The 27,217-nt window shown below is 45.6% G+C and overlaps 3 protein-coding genes across 3 annotated transcripts; all 3 read left to right on the plus strand.

The window, feature by feature from the left end:
* The first annotated feature begins 1,493 nt into the window (after positions 1–1,493).
* Positions 1,494–7,198, plus strand: LOC141941629 (A-kinase anchor protein 12-like). The gene is given in 4 exon segments (XM_074864599.1): positions 1,494–1,503; positions 2,108–5,777; positions 5,779–5,935; positions 7,030–7,198. Coding segments are annotated over 4 exon segments (3,846 nt in total). The 3' UTR covers positions 7,039–7,198.
* Positions 7,199–11,236: 4,038 nt separating this feature from the next.
* LOC141941631 (A-kinase anchor protein 12-like) lies at positions 11,237–16,941 on the plus strand. The gene is given in 4 exon segments (XM_074864600.1): positions 11,237–11,246; positions 11,851–15,520; positions 15,522–15,678; positions 16,773–16,941. Coding segments are annotated over 4 exon segments (3,846 nt in total). The 3' UTR covers positions 16,782–16,941.
* Positions 16,942–20,977: 4,036 nt separating this feature from the next.
* Positions 20,978–26,682, plus strand: LOC141941632 (A-kinase anchor protein 12-like). Its single transcript, XM_074864601.1, is given in 4 exon segments — positions 20,978–20,987; positions 21,592–25,261; positions 25,263–25,419; positions 26,514–26,682. Coding segments are annotated over 4 exon segments (3,846 nt in total). The 3' UTR covers positions 26,523–26,682.
* The last annotated feature ends 535 nt before the right edge of the window (positions 26,683–27,217 follow it).

Below are 27,217 nucleotides of genomic sequence, written 5' to 3' on the forward strand. Positions count from 1 at the left end.
CCGACTCGGGATTTCCTGGCGGTGCGGGAGCATTGAAAAGGACCGGCTTCGACATTTCTGTCACCGCGAGAACCCTTTCCAAGGCAAGCTTGCGGAGATTTTAAAATTTCCTGTCACCTCAGTCAGACGTTTGATGCGGTCCTTGCAGCACAAGGCTGTGCTAAATCTGGAGACGCTAACCAGGGGGTTTTCTGCCGTCCCAGAATCTGACGGTGTCTGCAGCTGAGGAACGGAAAGGAAAGGGAGTGACCGCAGCGATGATGCTGTTTTACGTTGATCGGGCAATAATGCAGTAAAATACCTTAAGAGCTAAGCTTGCTGAAATTGAAGGAAATGCAGAAGTTAGCGTCAGTGATATGTTGTAAAAATGTTTGCATGAGAGAAACGAAGCTCTTGCTCTAGAGCTGTTTTAATTTCAATGAAGCAAAATCCAGAGGAGATTAACGCCGTGGCGGGGGGGGGGGTGTCTGCTTGCACGTGTGGCGGCAGGGTCCCAGCCTGTGATACCAAAACCTCGACGCTGTGTCCGTTGAACTCCGTACATCTCATTTAAGAAAGTAGCGCGTGAGCCACTGAAGTGTGAGAGCTGGCACCATAAACTGATTGGGCTTTGTGAAAAGGTAGTAGTATTTGGAGGAGCAAAGAGTTCAAAGGAAAAGACATCTTGCACTGCTGGTTTTGCACAAACTTCTATCGTTCTATGGGAAACAAAATGGCATTATGAAATTTAAATAAACCAACCCCACTTTTGTTCCTAATGCTAACTAACTGACATCAGAGTTTCTCTCGGCTTGCTGTTGTATGCTGTTGGATTTCCTCACTCCTGTTTTTTTTGCTAGAGCTAGTGAATGAATTCAACAAATAGTGGAGGTTTATTAATGCAAAGTACTTTAGCTTTACAACACCTATTGACCACAGAGCCTGTAGAAGCCCTGGTCTGTTTGGAGCTGACCCTGGGGAGGACTGTACGTGATTTGAATCAGTTAGTAGGGGACGAGACATCCTACCGCTGTTTACAATAGGGTTTTCATTAAACTCGATGTTTAATGAGCTTATCACATGCTGAGCCTTTTTCCTCAAGGGTTCTCTATTTTTTTTATTTCCTTTTATTGTTAGTAATTAAAGGTTAAACTGCTTTGCAAAAGCAATCTCTGTATAGGGTTGCACAGTGAGATCGTTTGAGGCTTTCCTCATTTAATAATCCTTGTGGAAACTTGGATTTTCACCGCAACACAACTGCTTCTACAGGACACTTTGCAAGAACTACATCTAGCTTGTAGTACAAATCACCGTTTCTTTGAAGGGACGGAGTACCTCTCCTTATTGGTAGGCGGGAGTGTTTTAAGCTATCATGTGTCTAGTTCGTGCAGGTGGAGCTACATCTCCTTTGTGGTGAGTTTGCCTGTGGTGTCTATGTTACTCCTTATGCAGTCGTTTTGCTAAAGAAAATTTTTAATCTGGTTTTCATTGTGCATCGTTAGGAGCTCTCAAGAATGCCCCAACGTAGGAGCCTCGTCGTTAGGAGCTGTAAAATGAGCTTTTCTTTTCTTGTCATCATTTTAGGTCAGCACAGTTTTTCGGTTTGGTTTCTTTTTTTTTCTCTCGGAGGTCTCTCTCCGCCCGGAAAGTATACGGAGCTTTGCTTCAGGAATCATTACAATATTTCTGTATATTCTTTGAGTAATGATAGCATAGAAATATTTTTTATTTTCTCACATAAGTTTGCCTTGAAGTAAAAAACCAAAACCCAACAAACACCAAAAAACCACAAACACAAAACCCCACAAAAAGACCTGCAAAAGAAGGAAGGAGAATGAGAGGCTGTAAGCTGGAGAGGTGCATTTGCAAATAAACTTCGGAAAGACCCATACAATGACCTGAGGCAGAAGAGGAATTCTAGCAACCTTAGAACAAAAACTAGTCGTTAAAAAAAATTAATAGTAGCGCACAGAAGAGGCACGCAGATAATTAAACACGCATGTTTAGGAAGGTTCGATAAAAATGAAGAAAAACACATTAAAAAAGTTATATATATTTATATAATGGTATCCTATAGCATTAAATTGAGAAGGAAACTAACTGGTTTTTGTTGTTGTTGTTTACACAGTTGGACAAACAGAACATTCCAGTGCAACTTTGAAAGAAGACACGGAAACTATGGAGGCAAGTCCGTCTGACTCAAGCACCAAGGACGGTGTAGTAGATGCTGAGAAAGAGGATGCTCATACAGTCGAGCAGTTGCCATCTTTGGAAGAAGACGCAGAAGACCATGCATCTGAGCCACAGTCTTACGATCTGGGTTTTAAAAAGGTTTTTAAATTTTGGGCGTTCAGATTCACAGTGAAGAAGACACGAAAATCAGAACCTGCTGATTTTCAGCCTGTTCAACTGCTTACTGTAAAAAAGCAAACACAAGTCCCTGAAGGAGCTGGTGATCAAAAAGAAGTCGGCTCAGAAGAAACAGCGATGCCTGAGGATGCACTCTCTGCAGAAGACAACACCAAAGACACACTGAAAAATGAAAAAACAGAAGATGAATCTCCTAAAACACCAGAAGCAGATGAGATTTGTTCTCAGTCAGCTGCCTTAGCCACTGATACTGCATCGCCATTAAGAAAATTTTTTACTCGGGGATGGACTCGATTTGGAAAAAAGAAGAGGTTTAGGAAGCCTAAAGAAGATGAACTACAGTCTCCTACTAAAGAAGATGGGCAAGAAAAAGAGGGGGCAACGTTAATAACTGAAACCAGTGAAAAGGAGGAGAAATCTGAGTTTGAGGAGCAAGATGAGGAGAGGAACGTGACAGAAGTAACTACTGAAGAGCATGAGAAGGAGCAAAGTGAAGATGAAAAACAGCCGTCAAAAAGGATTGTGGCAGACACAGGAGTGGAAGCAAGTGGGAAGGAAGAGCTAATCAAGCATGATGAGCAGGAACAAAAAGAGGCTGTAACAGCAGCAGTTGTTAAAGAAAGTGCGATGGAGAAAAAAGCTGGAGATGATCAAGAAAGAAAACTGGTGGAAGTCTCAGATGATCTTGGTAAAAAGGAAGAAAAAACTGAAGAAGGAGAAAAAGAAAGTGAGCAGCTAAAAACAAGCTCAGTGGTAGCTGTTGTTTCTGATATTGTGAATGGAGAATTGAAAACATCCTCAGAAGTCCTACCGGCGGGAGACAAACTGGAGTCAACAGGGAAGTGTGAAATAGATGTCAGAACTGAAATATCCTCTGAAGAGAGACCTGAAGCAGGGTCTTTGGCAATTGCAATTTCTAGTGAACAGCTTAAAAAATCTGAAGGAAGAGAAGGAAATAAACGTGCTCCGCTAGAGAAAGAAACATTTGATGAAAGAACAGAGGAAGCAGAATTGAAAATATCACCCACAGCAGAAGACATCACACAAGGAGAAGCTCTGGACACAACCACAGAGAAGAAAGAAAGCAAAGAACATGAGACAAAACTGACTCTGGGTGCTCCTGGATTGAAGTCCTTTTCTACTTCTGAATGCTCAGTTGACACAGAGGACGATCAACAGTCTATCAAACCCACTGGTGAAGGATTACAGGGAAAAACTAGCAGAGTTATGACTGATACTATCAAACCAGGTGAAATAACCACAGAAATAACGCCTGAAGAGGCAGCTGGAAAGAGGCCTCCAGAAGGTATCACAAATGAAGCTGAACTGCTGTCTTCTCAAGAAAAAAATAAACTGCAAGGCAGCCCTTTAAAGAAACTCTTTATGGGTACTGGATTTAAAAAACTGTCTGGAAAGAAGCGGAAAGGCAAAAGAGAAGAATCTAAGTTAGGGGAACAGGGTGAGCCAATTCAGCACTTACCAGCTTCCCCAGATAGCCCAGAGGAACAAAAAGGGGAGAGTTCTGCTTCTTCTCCTGAGCAGATGAATGAAATTCCTTCTTTGGAGAAATCTGTAGACGGAATGCAGGTCACTGAAAATGAAGACGCTGCTATTGCAGATGTGGCGCGCAAAAGAGAAAGTCTTACGCCCTGGGCATCATTTAAAAAGATGGTGACTCCCAAGAAGCGTGTCAGAAGACCTTCTGCAAGTGATAAAGAAGAAGAAATTGATAAGACAAAGAGTGTTGCAGTGTCTGCAACCGAAAATACTATTGATGAATATCAGGGAGAATTAAAAGAAGATGGGATGGACCAGAAACCAGAGAAAAGCACAGAAAAGCCCAAAAAAAAGGTTGGCACCTCTGTGTTCTGGGAAGCTTTTTTATGTGGAGGTTCTTCAAAGAAAAGAGCCAGGAAATCATCATCATCATCATCTGATGAAGACACTGAACATAAGCTTGGTCGAGAAAGCCAAAAAACAGACGAGTCTGGACAGAACAAAGAAACGGCAACAGGTGCAGTTCTTACTAGTTCTCAGGAGAGCGATCAAGGACGAGGGAATTCTTCCCCAGAACAAGCTGGAAGCCCATCCGAAGCGGAAGCTATTTCAACACGGGCACCATTTAAAAGGTTAGTCGCTCCAAGAAGGAGATCCAAAACCAGAATGGAAGAGAGAACGGAAGACTCTGTTGTGGGATCTAGCCTTGAGAATTCAATGTCGGACGGTGAGCCTGGAAAAGACGAATCATTCGTTCCATTTAGAAAACTGATGCCTGGGCGTAGGAAGAAAAAGTCAGATGGAAAGCCAGCACCAAGTCATCTTAAACAAGCAAGAGAAGACATGGCAGAAACAACTGAAGAAGATTTGGATATTCCAGCTGTTGTTCCTTTATCTGAATACGAAGCAGCAGAGCAGGAGAAAATGGAAGGCCAACAAGCGAAAGATGCTGAGGCGATGAGAGAACAAACCTCAGAGAAGGAGAGAGCAGAAAAATTGGAGGAGACCCTAAGAGTTGAGCAAGCACATGAGGCACTGGTACATGCAGTTACTGTTGCCCTTGTGGAAGGGGAAAGGGCGGTTACCGGTACCGAAGCAAGGTCACCACCTTGGCTATCTGCTGCTCTGACAGAGTGCATTGAGCAGGCAAAAGAAAAGGAAGAGAAAGAAACTGAGAAAACATTTGAATCAGATGTTCCTGTGGAAGAAGCAGTGGTAGCTGCTAAGACAGTGCCAGAGATGAGAAAGGCTGTAAGTGATGACACCACAGCAAGTGAGCTAGAGCTGACCTCAGAAGCAGTGACAGCTCCGGAGGAGACGGCAGAAGCTTCCTGCACTGAAGAAACAATGGAAGTGTCCCTTGCTGAGGAGACAGCTGAGATGGTTTCTGCTGTTTCACCGTTGTTAGAAACCGCAGATCCTACAGAGGAAGTGACGCCTGTACAAGAAGTAGAGGCCGCTGAACAAAATTCGAAAGAATTAGACAAACAGACACAAAAAGTTCTTCATGAAGTTGTTGAAAGAGTAAAGTTAGCAGGTGTAGCACAGCTGGTTAGTGAAAGACCCGGGTCAGCAGCTATAATTACAACAGTACAAGGCATTGAGTCAGAAGTGAAAGCTGACGCTAAAGATGGGAACACTGTAGGCCAGGAAACTGTTTTGCCTGGACAGTCCTTGGAAAAAGGAGAACACAAGGAGGATGGCCTCCAGCCCCAGGGAAGCGCAGGGAGCGTTCAGGGCCAAAACGGAGTCGAAGAGGGTGTTCTACCCGAAGGTTCAGAGAGAAATGAAGTACCTGCTGCAGTGAAAGAAAGCACAGAAGGATGTGAAAATGTAGATGTATTGAGAGACGAAAGCCAGTGGCAGGCATGTGAAAAAGCAGCTGTAGAAGACCATGAAGAAATACCTGAAGTGGAGGGGACAGTAGAGGAATCTTCATCACACGACAGAGTTTCACAGCGTCAAAGCAGTCACTTCCAAGGAAGAGATATCTGTAAAGGAGGAGCCTTCAGAACCAGAGAAGCTGCCCATAACAGAATTGACAGTAGAGGAGACGAGCGACGAACGTATTCCGGAAGTACAGACTGCAGTGAGTCTTACACATAACACAAAGGTTGATTTGTCAAATTAAAAACCAGCACGTGTTAGATCTTATACCTAATTCAAAACCAGGTCGTGGCCATACTACTGTCAAGGACCTTCCTTGTGCAGCCTGTGGCAACTGAAGTTAATTTCTGGCGAGACACACACACAGATGTCCAGAAGCAGCAGCCACTGAGGCTTGTGTGCAGAGTGAGGTGGATGCAGTTCCTGCAGAAATGGAGTAGGAGATGGTGTGCATTGCTGAAGCAATTGCCATTAGGGCTCCTGCACAGCACAGTGTGACTTAACGGATTATATGAACCCCTGAGATGCCTATGTGAGCCGTATGGCACCATACATAGTGGATGGTAGCTTCGGTTGTAGGCAGAGATACAATTGTAGCTGAAGTACCTCTGCAAAGGGCAGAAATGAAATGACACCACTATGGCCAGTTTTAAATGTGCGGAAATTATTGTGGCTGATGTTCTTCCCTACCTCCCCACCACCTTCCTGGCTTAGTCTTTGTTTCAAGTGCTGTCAGCTGTCCCTTGCTTTAGGCTGCCCTTTGTTTAATGAGCTGTGTGTCCTGAGAAACTGAACACAAGCTAGAATCATGGTGACCCGCTAGTCTCTGTGTCATCACCTCACACTCTTCCCATAACTTGTTTCTTCTCTGTACAGCCACCCTCACTTTAATGGCCTTTGACTCGGCCTGGAGTTTCGGGGGATATTTCTGGGAGGTAGAAAATGTGGCTTCCAGTTCTCCTAGATACGCACTCATACGGCACGTGTTTAATGTGTGGGATTTAATCTGCAAACACTCTTCCTCTCTAACAAAGCTCTTTTTAAAATCCTAAAGGATGTGAGCGTTGCCTTCCGTGGTAAACCTGGAGTGCCTTATGTACCAAATCTCTTTGCACTTCGGTGAAATCTGAATCGGAAATGATAGGCACAGTTTCTCCCTAGGATATTTAACTGCACTTGCTTCACTAAGTCATGAGACCTTTATCTCTGTCTTTGAGACCTGCCTGGGAAAATAAGATATTCTTGAGAGAATAAGTTGTCACTAATAAAGCTTTTTTACTGTCGTCTGTCTTTCAGATGTGCTAAGCATCCACGTGACATTTGGAGAGATGCCAGTCCTAGAGAACAACTGACAACCCTGCGACAGAACCGGGAGCTTTATTCACTACCCTTTATTCTTAGATGTTAAGACAGTTTTGTTATTTCTATTAAAAAAACCCAATGCCTTCAACGTTGGCTATATCCACACATTTGTTCCATTCGAAGGTCATTTGCCTCTGCCCCAAATACACCACTTAGACTGGAGATGCACAACCGAATGGATGGACAGACCACTACAATTTGTACCACAGTTATTGTCGTCCCCTCACTTCATGTGTGTCCTGTCTGTCCCATCTCCTTGAATCCCTTCACTCATCCCTGAATCCCCCCCCCCCTTCTCTCCGCAGTCTTCCTTACCCCCCACATCTTCCGTAGCTGCCTCGATTTGACCTACGAGTGGCTGTAGATGCTGCTTGACTTGTGTGTGAGGGGGAAGAGAAGGGCTGACTGATGGGAACACATGAGAGACTTCTGGCCCAGTGGCAGATGTGGCTTTATCAAACAGCAGGAACTGGATCACGCACAAATTCTTGAGCAAGACGCTCAAGATTGCTGCTGGGGTATACTCCTGACGGCACTGAAAATCCAGAGGTGCTTGTGATTTATGTTCACAGACCTTGGACTTCAGACATTAAATTTTTCTAGCCGTCTACATGCTACGGGTAAGGATGTTTAGCGGCATTTGTATCTCAAAAGGCTTGCATAGATTCATGCCTGAACTCATTTTGTCAAGCTACACGTTTACTTTCTTATCTCAGCTAAGATGCTAAATCCCGTATCAGCAAATACCTACCTGCACTGGTCACAGCAGATGTAGGGATGTTGAAACACGACAGGGTGCCTGTCCCTCTTCTTGCTTTCATACTGCGTCAGGGGACTCCTGCTGCAGGTGACTGATCTCAGTGTTCAACCCCGGCATTTGGAAGTAGAGATCAAGCCAGCATCTCCCACCAGACTTTGTGCTCAAGGCACACAACCTCTGCCGGTCCTTTTGCAAGGTTTATGCATTTATGCTATCCTGTTACTGGTTAACGTGAAGCCCCTAAACAGGCATCAAAGTAGAGCTCGGAGACCAAACCTCTTGGCACGCCAGGGAGGTTTGTGTGCTGTCTTCTCTTTTGTAAGGCTCTTTTATTGGCAATAGCTCAAGCATCCTGCCTCTTAGCTCAAGCTGTGGAAGCAGATCTGGCTTTCCCATTTAGATCCAGAGCACGCGGGAGGCAGCTGTGCTCCTTGAGGAACCCGCACAGCTCGGATACGGCGAGTGCCTGGGGATGGGCAGGCAGCTTGCCAGAAGCACGGAGGATTCCTGAGATGGTCCCGTCTGGATGCTGAGTGCTGGATATTTGTCATTCACACCGCCACACGGGAGGGGAGCAGGCCTGAGGAGGTTGATGGCCCTGCAAGAAAGGATGTGGTTTGGCATGAGGAGCAATGTGGATCAGGCGGCCAGTGGGATTGGCAGCACAGGGTTTGGAGTCCTGGGTTTTGGGGAGATGGATGAGATGTGGTAAAAGAGGGTGACTCTTAGCTCTGTGAACATTTGAAGACGCCGCCAACAAGATGGAAGCTTAGCCACCACAATACTAATATCCAATTTAGGGCTGATGTCACTTCTAGCCGGACACTAAATTTAACCTTTACAAAAGTAAGAATGAAAGAGAAGGGTGTAGTAAAGGCCTGTGTCTGTCTGGCTCCAACATTCTCTTGAAAAAATATATCAACTCTTCAAAATAGGAAGAACAGTTTTAAGAAGTCTCCTATCCCTCCTTGAAAATTACACCCATTTCCAGAGCTTGAAAAACCGACAGAGCTCAGTCCTTAGTGCAAGGACTGATGATCCGATGGAACGAGGGCAGCAGAAGTCCAATATGCCATGGGAGCTGCTTCCTGGGGACGGTCTCTGTGTAAAGTCCTGTGGCAGCTTGACCCTGTCCTCATCATCTGGCCTGCAGATATGTCTCCATCCCTCCTACAAAGGCACCGGACTAGAAAGAATAACTAGCAAGACGCCTTTTCCTCGAAGCAGCTGGACAAGAGGGAATTGTGAAAAATTGCAAGGCATCTCCAAGCCAGCTGCTGTCCTGGAAGGCAGATGTCCTGAGAAGCCTCCGTCACACTGAGTTTCAGTGTGGAGAAACAGCAATGTTTCACGTGTTTGTTGTTTAGGAGGGGTGAACTCCTTGGGGCGTTTAACTCGCACCTCTGGAGGTTTGGTCTGGATGTTTTGTGGCAAACCGCACCGAGAAAGCGTCCCAGAAGCGGGAGCTGAGGCGGTCTGTCGTTTCGAAAGGGGCTGTTTCTTCCTGCCGAGCCGCCCGCCCTCTCCTCCCTTCGGGGGAAACGACACGAATAGTCCAGGTGAAAATTTCAAGCGGGCTCCTTCGGGGCAGCGCGGCTCTGGCTGCGCGCGGTGCCGGTGCCGCGGCGGGGCGGGAAGAGACCAGACGCGCGTCAGCAGCCGGCGCGGGGCGGGGCCGGGCCGAGGGGCGGGGCGGGGCCGGGCCGAGGGGCGGGGCCGGGCCGAGGGGCGCGGCGGCGGCGGGGAAGCCCCTTGCATTGTTTCTCTTGTCTCCCCGTTGCCGGGGTTTCCGCGTGTGGCAACCGGGGGCCCAGTGCCTCAGCGCGGGGCGACTCGCTGGGGTGTGGGTGCCGGAGCGCGCCTCCGCCTCTCCGAAGTGCTGTTTGACCGACTCGGGATTTCCTGGCGGTGCGGGAGCATTGAAAAGGACCGGCTTCGACATTTCTGTCACCGCGAGAACCCTTTCCAAGGCAAGCTTGCGGAGATTTTAAAATTTCCTGTCACCTCAGTCAGACGTTTGATGCGGTCCTTGCAGCACAAGGCTGTGCTAAATCTGGAGACGCTAACCAGGGGGTTTTCTGCCGTCCCAGAATCTGACAGTGTCTGCAGCTGAGGAACGGAAAGGAAAGGCAGTGACCGCAGCGATGATGCTGTTTTACGTTGATCGGGCAATAATGCAGTAAAATACCTTAAGAGCTAAGCTTGCTGAAATTGAAGGAAATGCAGAAGTTAGCGTCAGTGATATGTTGTAAAAATGTTTGCATGAGAGAAACGAAGCTCTTGCTCTAGAGCTGTTTTAATTTCAATGAAGCAAAATCCAGAGGAGATTAACGCCGTGGCGGGGGGGGGGGGTGTCTGCTTGCACGTGTGGCGGCAGGGTCCCAGCCTGTGATACCAAAACCTCGACGCTGTGTCCGTTGAACTCCGTACATCTCATTTAAGAAAGTAGCGCGTGAGCCACTGAAGTGTGAGAGCTGGCACCATAAACTGATTGGGCTTTGTGAAAAGGTAGTAGTATTTGGAGGAGCAAAGAGTTCAAAGGAAAAGACATCTTGCACTGCTGGTTTTGCACAAACTTCTATCGTTCTATGGGAAACAAAATGGCATTATGAAATTTAAATAAACCAACCCCACTTTTGTTCCTAATGATAACTAACTGACATCAGAGTTTCTCTCGGCTTGCTGTTGTATGCTGCTGGATTTCCTCACTCCTATTGTTTTTGCTAGAGCTAGTGAATGAATTCAACAAATAGTGGAGGTTTATTAATGCAAAGTACTTTAGCTTTACAACACCTATTGACCACAGAGCCTGTAGAAGCCCTGGTCTGTTTGGAGCTGACCCTGGGGAGGACTGTACGTGATTTGAATCAGTTAGTAGGGGACGAGACATCCTACCGCTGTTTACAATAGGGTTTTCATTAAACTCGATGTTTAATGAGCTTATCACATGCTGAGCCTTTTTCCTCAAGGGTTCTCTATTTTTTTTATTTCCTTTTATTGTTAGTAATTAAAGGTTAAACTGCTTTGCAAAAGCAATCTCTGTATAGGGTTGCACAGTGAGATCGTTTGAGGCTTTCCTCATTTAATAATCCTTGTGGAAACTTGGATTTTCACCGCAACACAACTGCTTCTACAGGACACTTTGCAAGAACTACATCTAGCTTGTAGTACAAATCACCGTTTCTTTGAAGGGACGGAGTACCTCTCCTTATTGGTAGGCGGGAGTGTTTTAAGCTATCATGTGTCTAGTTCGTGCAGGTGGAGCTACATCTCCTTTGTGGTGAGTTTGCCTGTGGTGTCTATGTTACTCCTTATGCAGTCGTTTTGCTAAAGAAAATTTTTAATCTGGTTTTCATTGTGCATCGTTAGGAGCTCTCAAGAATGCCCCAACGTAGGAGCCTCATCGTTAGGAGCTGTAAAATGAGCTTTTCTTTTCTTGTCATCATTTTAGGTCAGCACAGTTTTTCGGTTTGGTTTCTTTTTTTTTCTCTCGGAGGTCTCTCTCCGCCCGGAAAGTATACGGAGCTTTGCTTCAGGAATCATTACATAATTTCTGTATATTCTTTGAGTAATGATAGCATAGAAATATTTTTTATTTTCTCACATAAGTTTGCCTTGAAGTAAAAAACCAAAACCCAACAAACACCAAAAAACCACAAACACAAAACCCCACAAAAAGACCTGCAAAAGAAGGAAGGAGAATGAGAGGCTGTAAGCTGGAGAGGTGCATTTGCAAATAAACTTCGGAAAGACCCATACAATGACCTGAGGCAGAAGAGGAATTCTAGCAACCTTAGAACAAAAACTAGTCGTTAAAAAAAATTAATAGTAGCGCACAGAAGAGGCACGCAGATAATTAAACAAGCATGTTTAGGAAGGTTCGATAAAAATGAAGAAAAACACATTAAAAAAGTTATATATATTTATATAATGGTATCCTATAGCATTAAATTGAGAAGGAAACTAACTGGTTTTTGTTGTTGTTGTTTACACAGTTGGACAAACAGAACATTCCAGTGCAACTTTGAAAGAAGACACGGAAACTATGGAGGCAAGTCCGTCTGACTCAAGCACCAAGGACGGTGTAGTAGATGCTGAGAAAGAGGATGCTCATACAGTCGAGCAGTTGCCATCTTTGGAAGAAGACGCAGAAGACCATGCATCTGAGCCACAGTCTTACGATCTGGGTTTTAAAAAGGTTTTTAAATTTTGGGCGTTCAGATTCACAGTGAAGAAGACACGAAAATCAGAACCTGCTGATTTTCAGCCTGTTCAACTGCTTACTGTAAAAAAGCAAACACAAGTCCCTGAAGGAGCTGGTGATCAAAAAGAAGTCGGCTCAGAAGAAACAGCGATGCCTGAGGATGCACTCTCTGCAGAAGACAACACCAAAGACACACTGAAAAATGAAAAAACAGAAGATGAATCTCCTAAAACACCAGAAGCAGATGAGATTTGTTCTCAGTCAGCTGCCTTAGCCACTGATACTGCATCGCCATTAAGAAAATTTTTTACTCGGGGATGGACTCGATTTGGAAAAAAGAAGAGGTTTAGGAAGCCTAAAGAAGATGAACTACAGTCTCCTACTAAAGAAGATGGGCAAGAAAAAGAGGGGGCAACGTTAATAACTGAAACCAGTGAAAAGGAGGAGAAATCTGAGTTTGAGGAGCAAGATGAGGAGAGGAACGTGACAGAAGTAACTACTGAAGAGCATGAGAAGGAGCAAAGTGAAGATGAAAAACAGCCGTCAAAAAGGATTGTGGCAGACATAGGAGTGGAAGCAAGTGGGAAGGAAGAGCTAATCAAGCATGATGAGCAGGAACAAAAAGAGGCTGTAACAGCAGCAGTTGTTAAAGAAAGTGCGATGGAGAAAAAAGCTGGAGATGATCAAGAAAGAAAACTGGTGGAAGTCTCAGATGATCTTGGTAAAAAGGAAGAAAAAACTGAAGAAGGAGAAAAAGAAAGTGAGCAGCTAAAAACAAGCTCAGTGGTAGCTGTTGTTTCTGATATTGTGAATGGAGAATTGAAAACATCCTCAGAAGTCCTACCGGCGGGAGACAAACTGGAGTCAACAGGGAAGTGTGAAATAGATGTCAGAACTGAAATATCCTCTGAAGAGAGACCTGAAGCAGGGTCTTTGGCAATTGCAATTTCTAGTGAACAGCTTAAAAAATCTGAAGGAAGAGAAGGAAATAAACGTGCTCCGCTAGAGAAAGAAACATTTGATGAAAGAACAGAGGAAGCAGAATTGAAAATATCACCCACAGCAGAAGACATCACACAAGGAGAAGCTCTGCACACAACCACAGAGAAGAAAGAAAGCAAAGAACATGAGACAAAACTGACTCTGGGTGCTCCTGGATTGAAGTCCTTTTCTACTTCTGAATGCTCAGTTGACACAGAGGACGATCAACAGTCTATCAAACCCACTGGTGAAGGATTACAGGGAAAAACTAGCAGAGTTATGACTGATACTATCAAACCAGGTGAAATAACCACAGAAATAACGCCTGAAGAGGCAGCTGGAAAGAGGCCTCCAGAAGGTATCACAAATGAAGCTGAACTGCTGTCTTCTCAAGAAAAAAATAAACTGCAAGGCAGCCCTTTAAAGAAACTCTTTATGGGTACTGGATTAAAAAAACTGTCTGGAAAGAAGCGGAAAGGCAAAAGAGAAGAATCTAAGTTAGGGGAACAGGGTGAGCCAATTCAGCACTTACCAGCTTCCCCAGATAGCCCAGAGGAACAAAAAGGGGAGAGTTCTGCTTCTTCTCCTGAGCAGATGAATGAAATTCCTTCTTTGGAGAAATCTGTAGACGGAATGCAGGTCACTGAAAATGAAGACGCTGCTATTGCAGATGTGGCGCGCAAAAGAGAAAGTCTTACGCCCTGGGCATCATTTAAAAAGATGGTGACTCCCAAGAAGCGTGTCAGAAGACCTTCTGCAAGTGATAAAGAAGAAGAAATTGATAAGACAAAGAGTGTTGCAGTGTCTGCAACCAAAAATACTATTGATGAATATCAGGGAGAATTAAAAGAAGATGGGATGGACCAGAAACCAGAGAAAAGCACAGAAAAGCCCAAAAAAAAGGTTGGCACCTCTGTGTTCTGGGAAGCTTTTTTATGTGGAGGTTCTTCAAAGAAAAGAGCCAGGAAATCATCATCATCATCATCTGATGAAGACACTGAACATAAGCTTGGTCGAGAAAGCCAAAAAATAGACGAGTCTGGACAGAACAAAGAAACGGCAACAGGTGCAGTTCTTACTAGTTCTCAGGAGAGCGATCAAGGACAAGGGAATTCTTCCCCAGAACAAGCTGGAAGCCCATCCGAAGCGGAAGCTATTTCAACACGGGCACCATTTAAAAGGTTAGTCGCTCCAAGAAGGAGATCCAAAACCAGAATGGAAGAGAGAACGGAAGACTCTGTTGTGGGATCTAGCCTTGAGCATTCAATGTCGGACGGTGAGCCTGGAAAAGACGAATCATTCGTTCCATTTAGAAAACTGATGCCTGGGCGTAGGAAGAAAAAGTCAGATGGAAAGCCAGCACCAAGTCATCTTAAACAAGCAAGAGAAGACATGGCAGAAACAACCGAAGAAGATTTGGATATTCCAGCTGTTGTTCCTTTATCTGAATACGAAGCAGCAGAGCAGGAGAAAATGGAAGGCCAACAAGCGAAAGATGCTGAGGCGATGAGAGAACAAACCTCAGAGAAGGAGAGAGCAGAAAAATTGGAGGAGACCCTAAGAGTTGAGCAAGCACATGAGGCACTGGTACATGCAGTTACTGTTGCCCTTGTGGAAGGGGAAAGGGCGGTTACCGGTACCGAAGCAAGGTCACCACCTTGGCTATCTGCTGCTCTGACAGAGTGCATTGAGCAGGCAAAAGAAAAGGAAGAGAAAGAAACTGAGAAAACATTTGAATCAGATGTTCCTGTGGAAGAAGCAGTGGTAGCTGCTAAGACAGTGCCAGAGATGAGAAAGGCTGTAAGTGATGACACCACAGCAAGTGAGCTAGAGCTGACCTCAGAAGCAGTGACAGCTCCGGAGGAGACGGCAGAAGCTTCCTGCACTGAAGAAACAATGGAAGTGTCCCTTGCTGAGGAGACAGCTGAGATGGTTTCTGCTGTTTCACCGTTGTTAGAAACCGCAGATCCTACAGAGGAAGTGACGCCTGTACAAGAAGTAGAGGCCGCTGAACAAAATTCGAAAGAATTAGACAAACAGACACAAAAAGTTCTTCATGAAGTTGTTGAAAGAGTAAAGTTAGCAGGTGTAGCACAGCTGGTTAGTGAAAGACCCGGGTCAGCAGCTATAATTACAACAGTACAAGGCATTGAGTCAGAAGTGAAAGCTGACGCTAAAGATGGGAACACTGTAGGCCAGGAAACTGTTTTGCCTGGACAGTCCTTGGAAAAAGGAGAACACAAGGAGGATGGCCTCCAGCCCCAGGGAAGCGCAGGGAGCGTTCAGGGCCAAAACGGAGTCGAAGAGGGTGTTCTACCCGAAGGTTCAGAGAGAAATGAAGTACCTGCTGCAGTGAAAGAAAGCACAGAAGGATGTGAAAATGTAGATGTATTGAGAGACGAAAGCCAGTGGCAGGCATGTGAAAAAGCAGCTGTAGAAGACCATGAAGAAATACCTGAAGTGGAGGGGACAGTAGAGGAATCTTCATCACACGACAGAGTTTCACAGCGTCAAAGCAGTCACTTCCAAGGAAGAGATATCTGTAAAGGAGGAGCCTTCAGAACCAGAGAAGCTGCCCATAACAGAATTGACAGTAGAGGAGACGAGCGACGAACGTATTCCGGAAGTACAGACTGCAGTGAGTCTTACACATAACACAAAGGTTGATTTGTCAAATTAAAAACCAGCACGTGTTAGATCTTATACCTAATTCAAAACCAGGTCGTGGCCATACTACTGTCAAGGACCTTCCTTGTGCAGCCTGTGGCAACTGAAGTTAATTTCTGGCGAGACACACACACAGATGTCCAGAAGCAGCAGCCACTGAGGCTTGTGTGCAGAGTGAGGAGGATGCAGTTCCTGCAGAAATGGAGTAGGAGATGGTGTGCATTGCTGAAGCAATTGCCATTAGGGCTCCTGCACAGCACAGTGTGACTTAACGGATTATATGAACCCCTGAGATGCCTATGTGAGCCGTATGGCACCATACATAGTGGATGGTAGCTTCGGTTGTAGGCAGAGATACAATTGTAGCTGAAGTACCTCTGCAAAGGGCAGAAATGAAATGACACCACTATGGCCAGTTTCAAATGTGCGGAAATTATTGTGGCTGATGTTCTTCCCTACCTCCCCACCACCTTCCTGGCTTAGTCTTTGTTTCAAGTGCTGTCAGCTGTCCCTTGCTTTAGGCTGCCCTTTGTTTAATGAGCTGTGTGTCCTGAGAAACTGAACACAAGCTAGAATCATGGTGACCCGCTAGTCTCTGTGTCATCACCTCACACTCTTCCCATAACTTGTTTCTTCTCTGTACAGCCACCCTCACTTTAATGGCCTTTGACTCGGCCTGGAGTTTCGGGGGATATTTCTGGGAGGTAGAAAATGTGGCTTCCAGTTCTCCTAGATACGCACTCATACGGCACGTGTTTAATGTGTGGGATTTAATCTGCAAACACTCTTCCTCTCTAACAAAGCTCTTTTTAAAATCCTAAAGGATGTGAGCGTTGCCTTCCGTGGTAAACCTGGAGTGCCTTATGTACCAAATCTCTTTGCACTTCGGTGAAATCTGAATCGGAAATGATAGGCACAGTTTCTCCCTAGGATATTTAACTGCACTTGCTTCACTAAGTCATGAGACCTTTATCTCTGTCTTTGAGACCTGCCTGGGAAAATAAGATATTCTTGAGAGAATAAGTTGTCACTAATAAAGCTTTTTTACTGTCGTCTGTCTTTCAGATGTGCTAAGCATCCACGTGACATTTGGAGAGATGCCAGTCCTAGAGAACAACTGACAACCCTGCGACAGAACCGGGAGCTTTATTCACTACCCTTTATTCTTAGATGTTAAGACAGTTTTGTTATTTCTATTAAAAAAACCCAATGCCTTCAACGTTGGCTATATCCACACATTTGTTCCATTCGAAGGTCATTTGCCTCTGCCCCAAATACACCACTTAGACTGGAGATGCACAACCGAATGGATGGACAGACCACTACAATTTGTACCACAGTTATTGTCGTCCCCTCACTTCATGTGTGTCCTGTCTGTCCCATCTCCTTGAATCCCTTCACTCATCCCTGAATCCCCCCCCCCTTCTCTCCGCAGTCTTCCTTACCCCCCACATCTTCCGTAGCTGCCTCGATTTGACCTACGAGTGGCTGTAGATGCTGCTTGACTTGTGTGTGAGGGGGAAGAGAAGGGCTGACTGATGGGAACACATGAGAGACTTCTGGCCCAGTGGCAGATGTGGCTTTATCAAACAGCAGGAACTGGATCACGCACAAATTCTTGAGCAAGACGCTCAAGATTGCTGCTGGGGTATACTCCTGACGGCACTGAAAATCCAGAGGTGCTGGGGATTTATGTTCACAGACCTTGGACTTCAGACATTAAATTTTTCTAGCCGTCTACGTGCTACGGGTAAGGATGTTTAGCGGCATTTGTATCTCAAAAGGCTTGCATAGATTCATGCCTGAACTCATTTTGTCAAGCTACACGTTTACTTTCTTATCTCAGCTAAGATGCTAAATCCCGTATCAGCAAATACCTACCTGCACTGGTCACAGCAGATGTAGGGATGTTGAAACACGACAGGGTGCCTGTCCCTCTTCTTGCTTTCATACTGCGTCAGGGGACTCCTGCTGCAGGTGACTGATCTCAGTGTTCAACCCCGGCATTTGGAAGTAGAGATCAAGCCAGCATCTCCCACCAGACTTTGTGCTCAAGGCACACAACCTCTGCCGGTCCTTTTGCAAGGTTTATGCATTTATGCTATCCTGTTACTGGTTAACGTGAAGCCCCTAAACAGGCATCAAAGTAGAGCTCGGAGACCAAACCTCTTGGCACGCCAGGGAGGTTTGTGTGCTGTCTTCTCTTTTGTAAGGCTCTTTTATTGGCAATAGCTCAAGCATCCTGCCTCTTAGCTCAAGCTGTGGAAGCAGATCTGGCTTTCCCATTTAGATCCAGAGCACGCGGGAGGCAGCTGTGCTCCTTGAGGAACCCGCACAGCTCGGATACGGCGAGTGCCTGGGGATGGGCAGGCAGCTTGCCAGAAGCACGGAGGATTCCTGAGATGGTCCCGTCTGGATGCTGAGTGCTGGATATTTGTCATTCACACCGCCACACGGGAGGGGAGCAGGCCTGAGGAGGTTGATGGCCCTGCAAGAAAGGATGTGGTTTGGCATGAGGAGCAATGTGGATCAGGCGGCCAGTGGGATTGGCAGCACAGGGTTTGGAGTCCTGGGTTTTGGGGAGATGGATGAGATGTGGTAAAAGAGGGTGACTCTTAGCTCTGTGAACATTTGAAGACGCCGCCAACAAGATGGAAGCTTAGCCACCACAATACTAATATCCAATTTAGGGCTGATGTCACTTCTAGCCGGACACTAAATTTAACCTTTACAAAAGTAAGAATGAAAGAGAAGGGTGTAGTAAAGGCCTGTGTCTGTCTGGCTCCAACATTCTCTTGAAAAAATATATCAACTCTTCAAAATAGGAAGAACAGTTTTAAGAAGTCTCCTATCCCTCCTTGAAAATTACACCCATTTCCAGAGCTTGAAAAACCGACAGAGCTCAGTCCTTAGTGCAAGGACTGATGATCCGATGGAACGAGGGCAGCAGAAGTCCAATATGCCATGGGAGCTGCTTCCTGGGGACGGTCTCTGTGTAAAGTCCTGTGGCAGCTTGACCCTGTCCTCATCATCTGGCCTGCAGATATGTCTCCATCCCTCCTACAAAGGCACCGGACTAGAAAGAATAACTAGCAAGACGCCTTTTCCTCGAAGCAGCTGGACAAGAGGGAATTGTGAAAAATTGCAAGGCATCTCCAAGCCAGCTGCTGTCCTGGAAGGCAGATGTCCTGAGAAGCCTCCGTCACACTGAGTTTCAGTGTGGAGAAACAGCAATGTTTCACGTGTTTGTTGTTTAGGAGGGGTGAACTCCTTGGGGCGTTTAACTCGCACCTCTGGAGGTTTGGTCTGGATGTTTTGTGGCAAACCGCACCGAGAAAGCGTCCCAGAAGCGGGAGCTGAGGCGGTCTGTCGTTTCGAAAGGGGCTGTTTCTTCCTGCCGAGCCGCCCGCCCTCTCCTCCCTTCGGGGGAAACGACACGAATAGTCCAGGTGAAAATTTCAAGCGGGCTCCTTCGGGGCAGCGCGGCTCTGGCTGCGCGCGGTGCCGGTGCCGCGGCGGGGCGGGAAGAGACCAGACGCGCGTCAGCAGCCGGCGCGGGGCGGGGCCGGGCCGAGGGGCGGGGCGGGGCCGGGCCGAGGGGCGGGGCCGGGCCGAGGGGCGCGGCGGCGGCGGGGAAGCCCCTTGCATTGTTTCTCTTGTCTCCCCGTTGCCGGGGTTTCCGCGTGTGGCAACCGGGGGCCCAGTGCCTCAGCGCGGGGCGACTCGCTGGGGTGTGGGTGCCGGAGCGCGCCTCCGCCTCTCCGAAGTGCTGTTTGACCGACTCGGGATTTCCTGGCGGTGCGGGAGCATTGAAAAGGACCGGCTTCGACATTTCTGTCACCGCGAGAACCCTTTCCAAGGCAAGCTTGCGGAGATTTTAAAATTTCCTGTCACCTCAGTCAGACGTTTGATGCGGTCCTTGCAGCACAAGGCTGTGCTAAATCTGGAGACGCTAACCAGGGGGTTTTCTGCCGTCCCAGAATCTGACAGTGTCTGCAGCTGAGGAACGGAAAGGAAAGGCAGTGACCGCAGCGATGATGCTGTTTTACGTTGATCGGGCAATAATGCAGTAAAATACCTTAAGAGCTAAGCTTGCTGAAATTGAAGGAAATGCAGAAGTTAGCGTCAGTGATATGTTGTAAAAATGTTTGCATGAGAGAAACGAAGCTCTTGCTCTAGAGCTGTTTTAATTTCAATGAAGCAAAATCCAGAGGAGATTAACGCCGTGGCGGGGGGGGGGGTGTCTGCTTGCACGTGTGGCGGCAGGGTCCCAGCCTGTGATACCAAAACCTCGACGCTGTGTCCGTTGAACTCCGTACATCTCATTTAAGAAAGTAGCGCGTGAGCCACTGAAGTGTGAGAGCTGGCACCATAAACTGATTGGGCTTTGTGAAAAGGTAGTAGTATTTGGAGGAGCAAAGAGTTCAAAGGAAAAGACATCTTGCACTGCTGGTTTTGCACAAACTTCTATCGTTCTATGGGAAACAAAATGGCATTATGAAATTTAAATAAACCAACCCCACTTTTGTTCCTAATGATAACTAACTGACATCAGAGTTTCTCTCGGCTTGCTGTTGTATGCTGTTGGATTTCCTCACTCCTGTTTTTTTTGCTAGAGCTAGTGAATGAATTCAACAAATAGTGGAGGTTTATTAATGCAAAGTACTTTAGCTTTACAACACCTATTGACCACAGAGCCTGTAGAAGCCCTGGTCTGTTTGGAGCTGACCCTGGGGAGGACTGTACGTGATTTGAATCAGTTAGTAGGGGACGAGACATCCTACCGCTGTTTACAATAGGGTTTTCATTAAACTCGATGTTTAATGAGCTTATCACATGCTGAGCCTTTTTCCTCAAGGGTTCTCTATTTTTTTTATTTCCTTTTATTGTTAGTAATTAAAGGTTAAACTGCTTTGCAAAAGCAATCTCTGTATAGGGTTGCACAGTGAGATCGTTTGAGGCTTTCCTCATTTAATAATCCTTGTGGAAACTTGGATTTTCACCGCAACACAACTGCTTCTACAGGACACTTTGCAAGAACTACATCTAGCTTGTAGTACAAATCACCGTTTCTTTGAAGGGACGGAGTACCTCTCCTTATTGGTAGGCGGGAGTGTTTTAAGCTATCATGTGTCTAGTTCGTGCAGGTGGAGCTACATCTCCTTTGTGGTGAGTTTGCCTGTGGTGTCTATGTTACTCCTTATGCAGTCGTTTTGCTAAAGAAAATTTTTAATCTGGTTTTCATTGTGCATCGTTAGGAGCTCTCAAGAATGCCCCAACGTAGGAGCCTCATCGTTAGGAGCTGTAAAATGAGCTTTTCTTTTCTTGTCATCATTTTAGGTCAGCACAGTTTTTCGGTTTGGTTTCTTTTTTTTTCTCTCGGAGGTCTCTCTCCGCCCGGAAAGTATACGGAGCTTTGCTTCAGGAATCATTACAATATTTCTGTATATTCTTTGAGTAATGATAGCATAGAAATATTTTTTATTTTCTCACATAAGTTTGCCTTGAAGTAAAAAACCAAAACCCAACAAACACCAAAAAACCACAAACACAAAACCCCACAAAAAGACCTGCAAAAGAAGGAAGGAGAATGAGAGGCTGTAAGCTGGAGAGGTGCATTTGCAAATAAACTTCGGAAAGACCCATACAATGACCTGAGGCAGAAGAGGAATTCTAGCAACCTTAGAACAAAAACTAGTCGTTAAAAAAAATTAATAGTAGCGCACAGAAGAGGCACGCAGATAATTAAACACGCATGTTTAGGAAGGTTCGATAAAAATGAAGAAAAACACATTAAAAAAGTTATATATATTTATATAATGGTATCCTATAGCATTAAATTGAGAAGGAAACTAACTGGTTTTTGTTGTTGTTGTTTACACAGTTGGACAAACAGAACATTCCAGTGCAACTTTGAAAGAAGACACGGAAACTATGGAGGCAAGTCCGTCTGACTCAAGCACCAAGGACGGTGTAGTAGATGCTGAGAAAGAGGATGCTCATACAGTCGAGCAGTTGCCATCTTTGGAAGAAGACGCAGAAGACCATGCATCTGAGCCACAGTCTTACGATCTGGGTTTTAAAAAGGTTTTTAAATTTTGGGCGTTCAGATTCACAGTGAAGAAGACACGAAAATCAGAACCTGCTGATTTTCAGCCTGTTCAACTGCTTACTGTAAAAAAGCAAACACAAGTCCCTGAAGGAGCTGGTGATCAAAAAGAAGTCGGCTCAGAAGAAACAGCGATGCCTGAGGATGCACTCTCTGCAGAAGACAACACCAAAGACACACTGAAAAATGAAAAAACAGAAGATGAATCTCCTAAAACACCAGAAGCAGATGAGATTTGTTCTCAGTCAGCTGCCTTAGCCACTGATACTGCATCGCCATTAAGAAAATTTTTTACTCGGGGATGGACTCGATTTGGAAAAAAGAAGAGGTTTAGGAAGCCTAAAGAAGATGAACTACAGTCTCCTACTAAAGAAGATGGGCAAGAAAAAGAGGGGGCAACGTTAATAACTGAAACCAGTGAAAAGGAGGAGAAATCTGAGTTTGAGGAGCAAGATGAGGAGAGGAACGTGACAGAAGTAACTACTGAAGAGCATGAGAAGGAGCAAAGTGAAGATGAAAAACAGCCGTCAAAAAGGATTGTGGCAGACACAGGAGTGGAAGCAAGTGGGAAGGAAGAGCTAATCAAGCATGATGAGCAGGAACAAAAAGAGGCTGTAACAGCAGCAGTTGTTAAAGAAAGTGCGATGGAGAAAAAAGCTGGAGATGATCAAGAAAGAAAACTGGTGGAAGTCTCAGATGATCTTGGTAAAAAGGAAGAAAAAACTGAAGAAGGAGAAAAAGAAAGTGAGCAGCTAAAAACAAGCTCAGTGGTAGCTGTTGTTTCTGATATTGTGAATGGAGAATTGAAAACATCCTCAGAAGTCCTACCGGCGGGAGACAAACTGGAGTCAACAGGGAAGTGTGAAATAGATGTCAGAACTGAAATATCCTCTGAAGAGAGACCTGAAGCAGGGTCTTTGGCAATTGCAATTTCTAGTGAACAGCTTAAAAAATCTGAAGGAAGAGAAGGAAATAAACGTGCTCCGCTAGAGAAAGAAACATTTGATGAAAGAACAGAGGAAGCAGAATTGAAAATATCACCCACAGCAGAAGACATCACACAAGGAGAAGCTCTGGACACAACCACAGAGAAGAAAGAAAGCAAAGAACATGAGACAAAACTGACTCTGGGTGCTCCTGGATTGAAGTCCTTTTCTACTTCTGAATGCTCAGTTGACACAGAGGACGATCAACAGTCTATCAAACCCACTGGTGAAGGATTACAGGGAAAAACTAGCAGAGTTATGACTGATACTATCAAACCAGGTGAAATAACCACAGAAATAACGCCTGAAGAGGCAGCTGGAAAGAGGCCTCCAGAAGGTATCACAAATGAAGCTGAACTGCTGTCTTCTCAAGAAAAAAATAAACTGCAAGGCAGCCCTTTAAAGAAACTCTTTATGGGTACTGGATTTAAAAAACTGTCTGGAAAGAAGCGGAAAGGCAAAAGAGAAGAATCTAAGTTAGGGGAACAGGGTGAGCCAATTCAGCACTTACCAGCTTCCCCAGATAGCCCAGAGGAACAAAAAGGGGAGAGTTCTGCTTCTTCTCCTGAGCAGATGAATGAAATTCCTTCTTTGGAGAAATCTGTAGACGGAATGCAGGTCACTGAAAATGAAGACGCTGCTATTGCAGATGTGGCGCGCAAAAGAGAAAGTCTTACGCCCTGGGCATCATTTAAAAAGATGGTGACTCCCAAGAAGCGTGTCAGAAGACCTTCTGCAAGTGATAAAGAAGAAGAAATTGATAAGACAAAGAGTGTTGCAGTGTCTGCAACCGAAAATACTATTGATGAATATCAGGGAGAATTAAAAGAAGATGGGATGGACCAGAAACCAGAGAAAAGCACAGAAAAGCCCAAAAAAAAGGTTGGCACCTCTGTGTTCTGGGAAGCTTTTTTATGTGGAGGTTCTTCAAAGAAAAGAGCCAGGAAATCATCATCATCATCATCTGATGAAGACACTGAACATAAGCTTGGTCGAGAAAGCCAAAAAACAGACGAGTCTGGACAGAACAAAGAAACGGCAACAGGTGCAGTTCTTACTAGTTCTCAGGAGAGCGATCAAGGACGAGGGAATTCTTCCCCAGAACAAGCTGGAAGCCCATCCGAAGCGGAAGCTATTTCAACACGGGCACCATTTAAAAGGTTAGTCGCTCCAAGAAGGAGATCCAAAACCAGAATGGAAGAGAGAACGGAAGACTCTGTTGTGGGATCTAGCCTTGAGAATTCAATGTCGGACGGTGAGCCTGGAAAAGACGAATCATTCGTTCCATTTAGAAAACTGATGCCTGGGCGTAGGAAGAAAAAGTCAGATGGAAAGCCAGCACCAAGTCATCTTAAACAAGCAAGAGAAGACATGGCAGAAACAACTGAAGAAGATTTGGATATTCCAGCTGTTGTTCCTTTATCTGAATACGAAGCAGCAGAGCAGGAGAAAATGGAAGGCCAACAAGCGAAAGATGCTGAGGCGATGAGAGAACAAACCTCAGAGAAGGAGAGAGCAGAAAAATTGGAGGAGACCCTAAGAGTTGAGCAAGCACATGAGGCACTGGTACATGCAGTTACTGTTGCCCTTGTGGAAGGGGAAAGGGCGGTTACCGGTACCGAAGCAAGGTCACCACCTTGGCTATCTGCTGCTCTGACAGAGTGCATTGAGCAGGCAAAAGAAAAGGAAGAGAAAGAAACTGAGAAAACATTTGAATCAGATGTTCCTGTGGAAGAAGCAGTGGTAGCTGCTAAGACAGTGCCAGAGATGAGAAAGGCTGTAAGTGATGACACCACAGCAAGTGAGCTAGAGCTGACCTCAGAAGCAGTGACAGCTCCGGAGGAGACGGCAGAAGCTTCCTGCACTGAAGAAACAATGGAAGTGTCCCTTGCTGAGGAGACAGCTGAGATGGTTTCTGCTGTTTCACCGTTGTTAGAAACCGCAGATCCTACAGAGGAAGTGACGCCTGTACAAGAAGTAGAGGCCGCTGAACAAAATTCGAAAGAATTAGACAAACAGACACAAAAAGTTCTTCATGAAGTTGTTGAAAGAGTAAAGTTAGCAGGTGTAGCACAGCTGGTTAGTGAAAGACCCGGGTCAGCAGCTATAATTACAACAGTACAAGGCATTGAGTCAGAAGTGAAAGCTGACGCTAAAGATGGGAACACTGTAGGCCAGGAAACTGTTTTGCCTGGACAGTCCTTGGAAAAAGGAGAACACAAGGAGGATGGCCTCCAGCCCCAGGGAAGCGCAGGGAGCGTTCAGGGCCAAAACGGAGTCGAAGAGGGTGTTCTACCCGAAGGTTCAGAGAGAAATGAAGTACCTGCTGCAGTGAAAGAAAGCACAGAAGGATGTGAAAATGTAGATGTATTGAGAGACGAAAGCCAGTGGCAGGCATGTGAAAAAGCAGCTGTAGAAGACCATGAAGAAATACCTGAAGTGGAGGGGACAGTAGAGGAATCTTCATCACACGACAGAGTTTCACAGCGTCAAAGCAGTCACTTCCAAGGAAGAGATATCTGTAAAGGAGGAGCCTTCAGAACCAGAGAAGCTGCCCATAACAGAATTGACAGTAGAGGAGACGAGCGACGAACGTATTCCGGAAGTACAGACTGCAGTGAGTCTTACACATAACACAAAGGTTGATTTGTCAAATTAAAAACCAGCACGTGTTAGATCTTATACCTAATTCAAAACCAGGTCGTGGCCATACTACTGTCAAGGACCTTCCTTGTGCAGCCTGTGGCAACTGAAGTTAATTTCTGGCGAGACACACACACAGATGTCCAGAAGCAGCAGCCACTGAGGCTTGTGTGCAGAGTGAGGTGGATGCAGTTCCTGCAGAAATGGAGTAGGAGATGGTGTGCATTGCTGAAGCAATTGCCATTAGGGCTCCTGCACAGCACAGTGTGACTTAACGGATTATATGAACCCCTGAGATGCCTATGTGAGCCGTATGGCACCATACATAGTGGATGGTAGCTTCGGTTGTAGGCAGAGATACAATTGTAGCTGAAGTACCTCTGCAAAGGGCAGAAATGAAATGACACCACTATGGCCAGTTTTAAATGTGCGGAAATTATTGTGGCTGATGTTCTTCCCTACCTCCCCACCACCTTCCTGGCTTAGTCTTTGTTTCAAGTGCTGTCAGCTGTCCCTTGCTTTAGGCTGCCCTTTGTTTAATGAGCTGTGTGTCCTGAGAAACTGAACACAAGCTAGAATCATGGTGACCCGCTAGTCTCTGTGTCATCACCTCACACTCTTCCCATAACTTGTTTCTTCTCTGTACAGCCACCCTCACTTTAATGGCCTTTGACTCGGCCTGGAGTTTCGGGGGATATTTCTGGGAGGTAGAAAATGTGGCTTCCAGTTCTCCTAGATACGCACTCATACGGCACGTGTTTAATGTGTGGGATTTAATCTGCAAACACTCTTCCTCTCTAACAAAGCTCTTTTTAAAATCCTAAAGGATGTGAGCGTTGCCTTCCGTGGTAAACCTGGAGTGCCTTATGTACCAAATCTCTTTGCACTTCGGTGAAATCTGAATCGGAAATGATAGGCACAGTTTCTCCCTAGGATATTTAACTGCACTTGCTTCACTAAGTCATGAGACCTTTATCTCTGTCTTTGAGACCTGCCTGGGAAAATAAGATATTCTTGAGAGAATAAGTTGTCACTAATAAAGCTTTTTTACTGTCGTCTGTCTTTCAGATGTGCTAAGCATCCACGTGACATTTGGAGAGATGCCAGTCCTAGAGAACAACTGACAACCCTGCGACAGAACCGGGAGCTTTATTCACTACCCTTTATTCTTAGATGTTAAGACAGTTTTGTTATTTCTATTAAAAAAACCCAATGCCTTCAACGTTGGCTATATCCACACATTTGTTCCATTCGAAGGTCATTTGCCTCTGCCCCAAATACACCACTTAGACTGGAGATGCACAACCGAATGGATGGACAGACCACTACAATTTGTACCACAGTTATTGTCGTCCCCTCACTTCATGTGTGTCCTGTCTGTCCCATCTCCTTGAATCCCTTCACTCATCCCTGAATCCCCCCCCCCCTTCTCTCCGCAGTCTTCCTTACCCCCCACATCTTCCGTAGCTGCCTCGATTTGACCTACGAGTGGCTGTAGATGCTGCTTGACTTGTGTGTGAGGGGGAAGAGAAGGGCTGACTGATGGGAACACATGAGAGACTTCTGGCCCAGTGGCAGATGTGGCTTTATCAAACAGCAGGAACTGGATCACGCACAAATTCTTGAGCAAGACGCTCAAGATTGCTGCTGGGGTATACTCCTGACGGCACTGAAAATCCAGAGGTGCTTGTGATTTATGTTCACAGACCTTGGACTTCAGACATTAAATTTTTCTAGCCGTCTACATGCTACGGGTAAGGATGTTTAGCGGC

This window comes from Strix uralensis, chromosome 3, assembly GCF_047716275.1.
Source record: "Strix uralensis isolate ZFMK-TIS-50842 chromosome 3, bStrUra1, whole genome shotgun sequence".
Taxonomy (NCBI): domain Eukaryota; kingdom Metazoa; phylum Chordata; class Aves; order Strigiformes; family Strigidae; genus Strix; species Strix uralensis.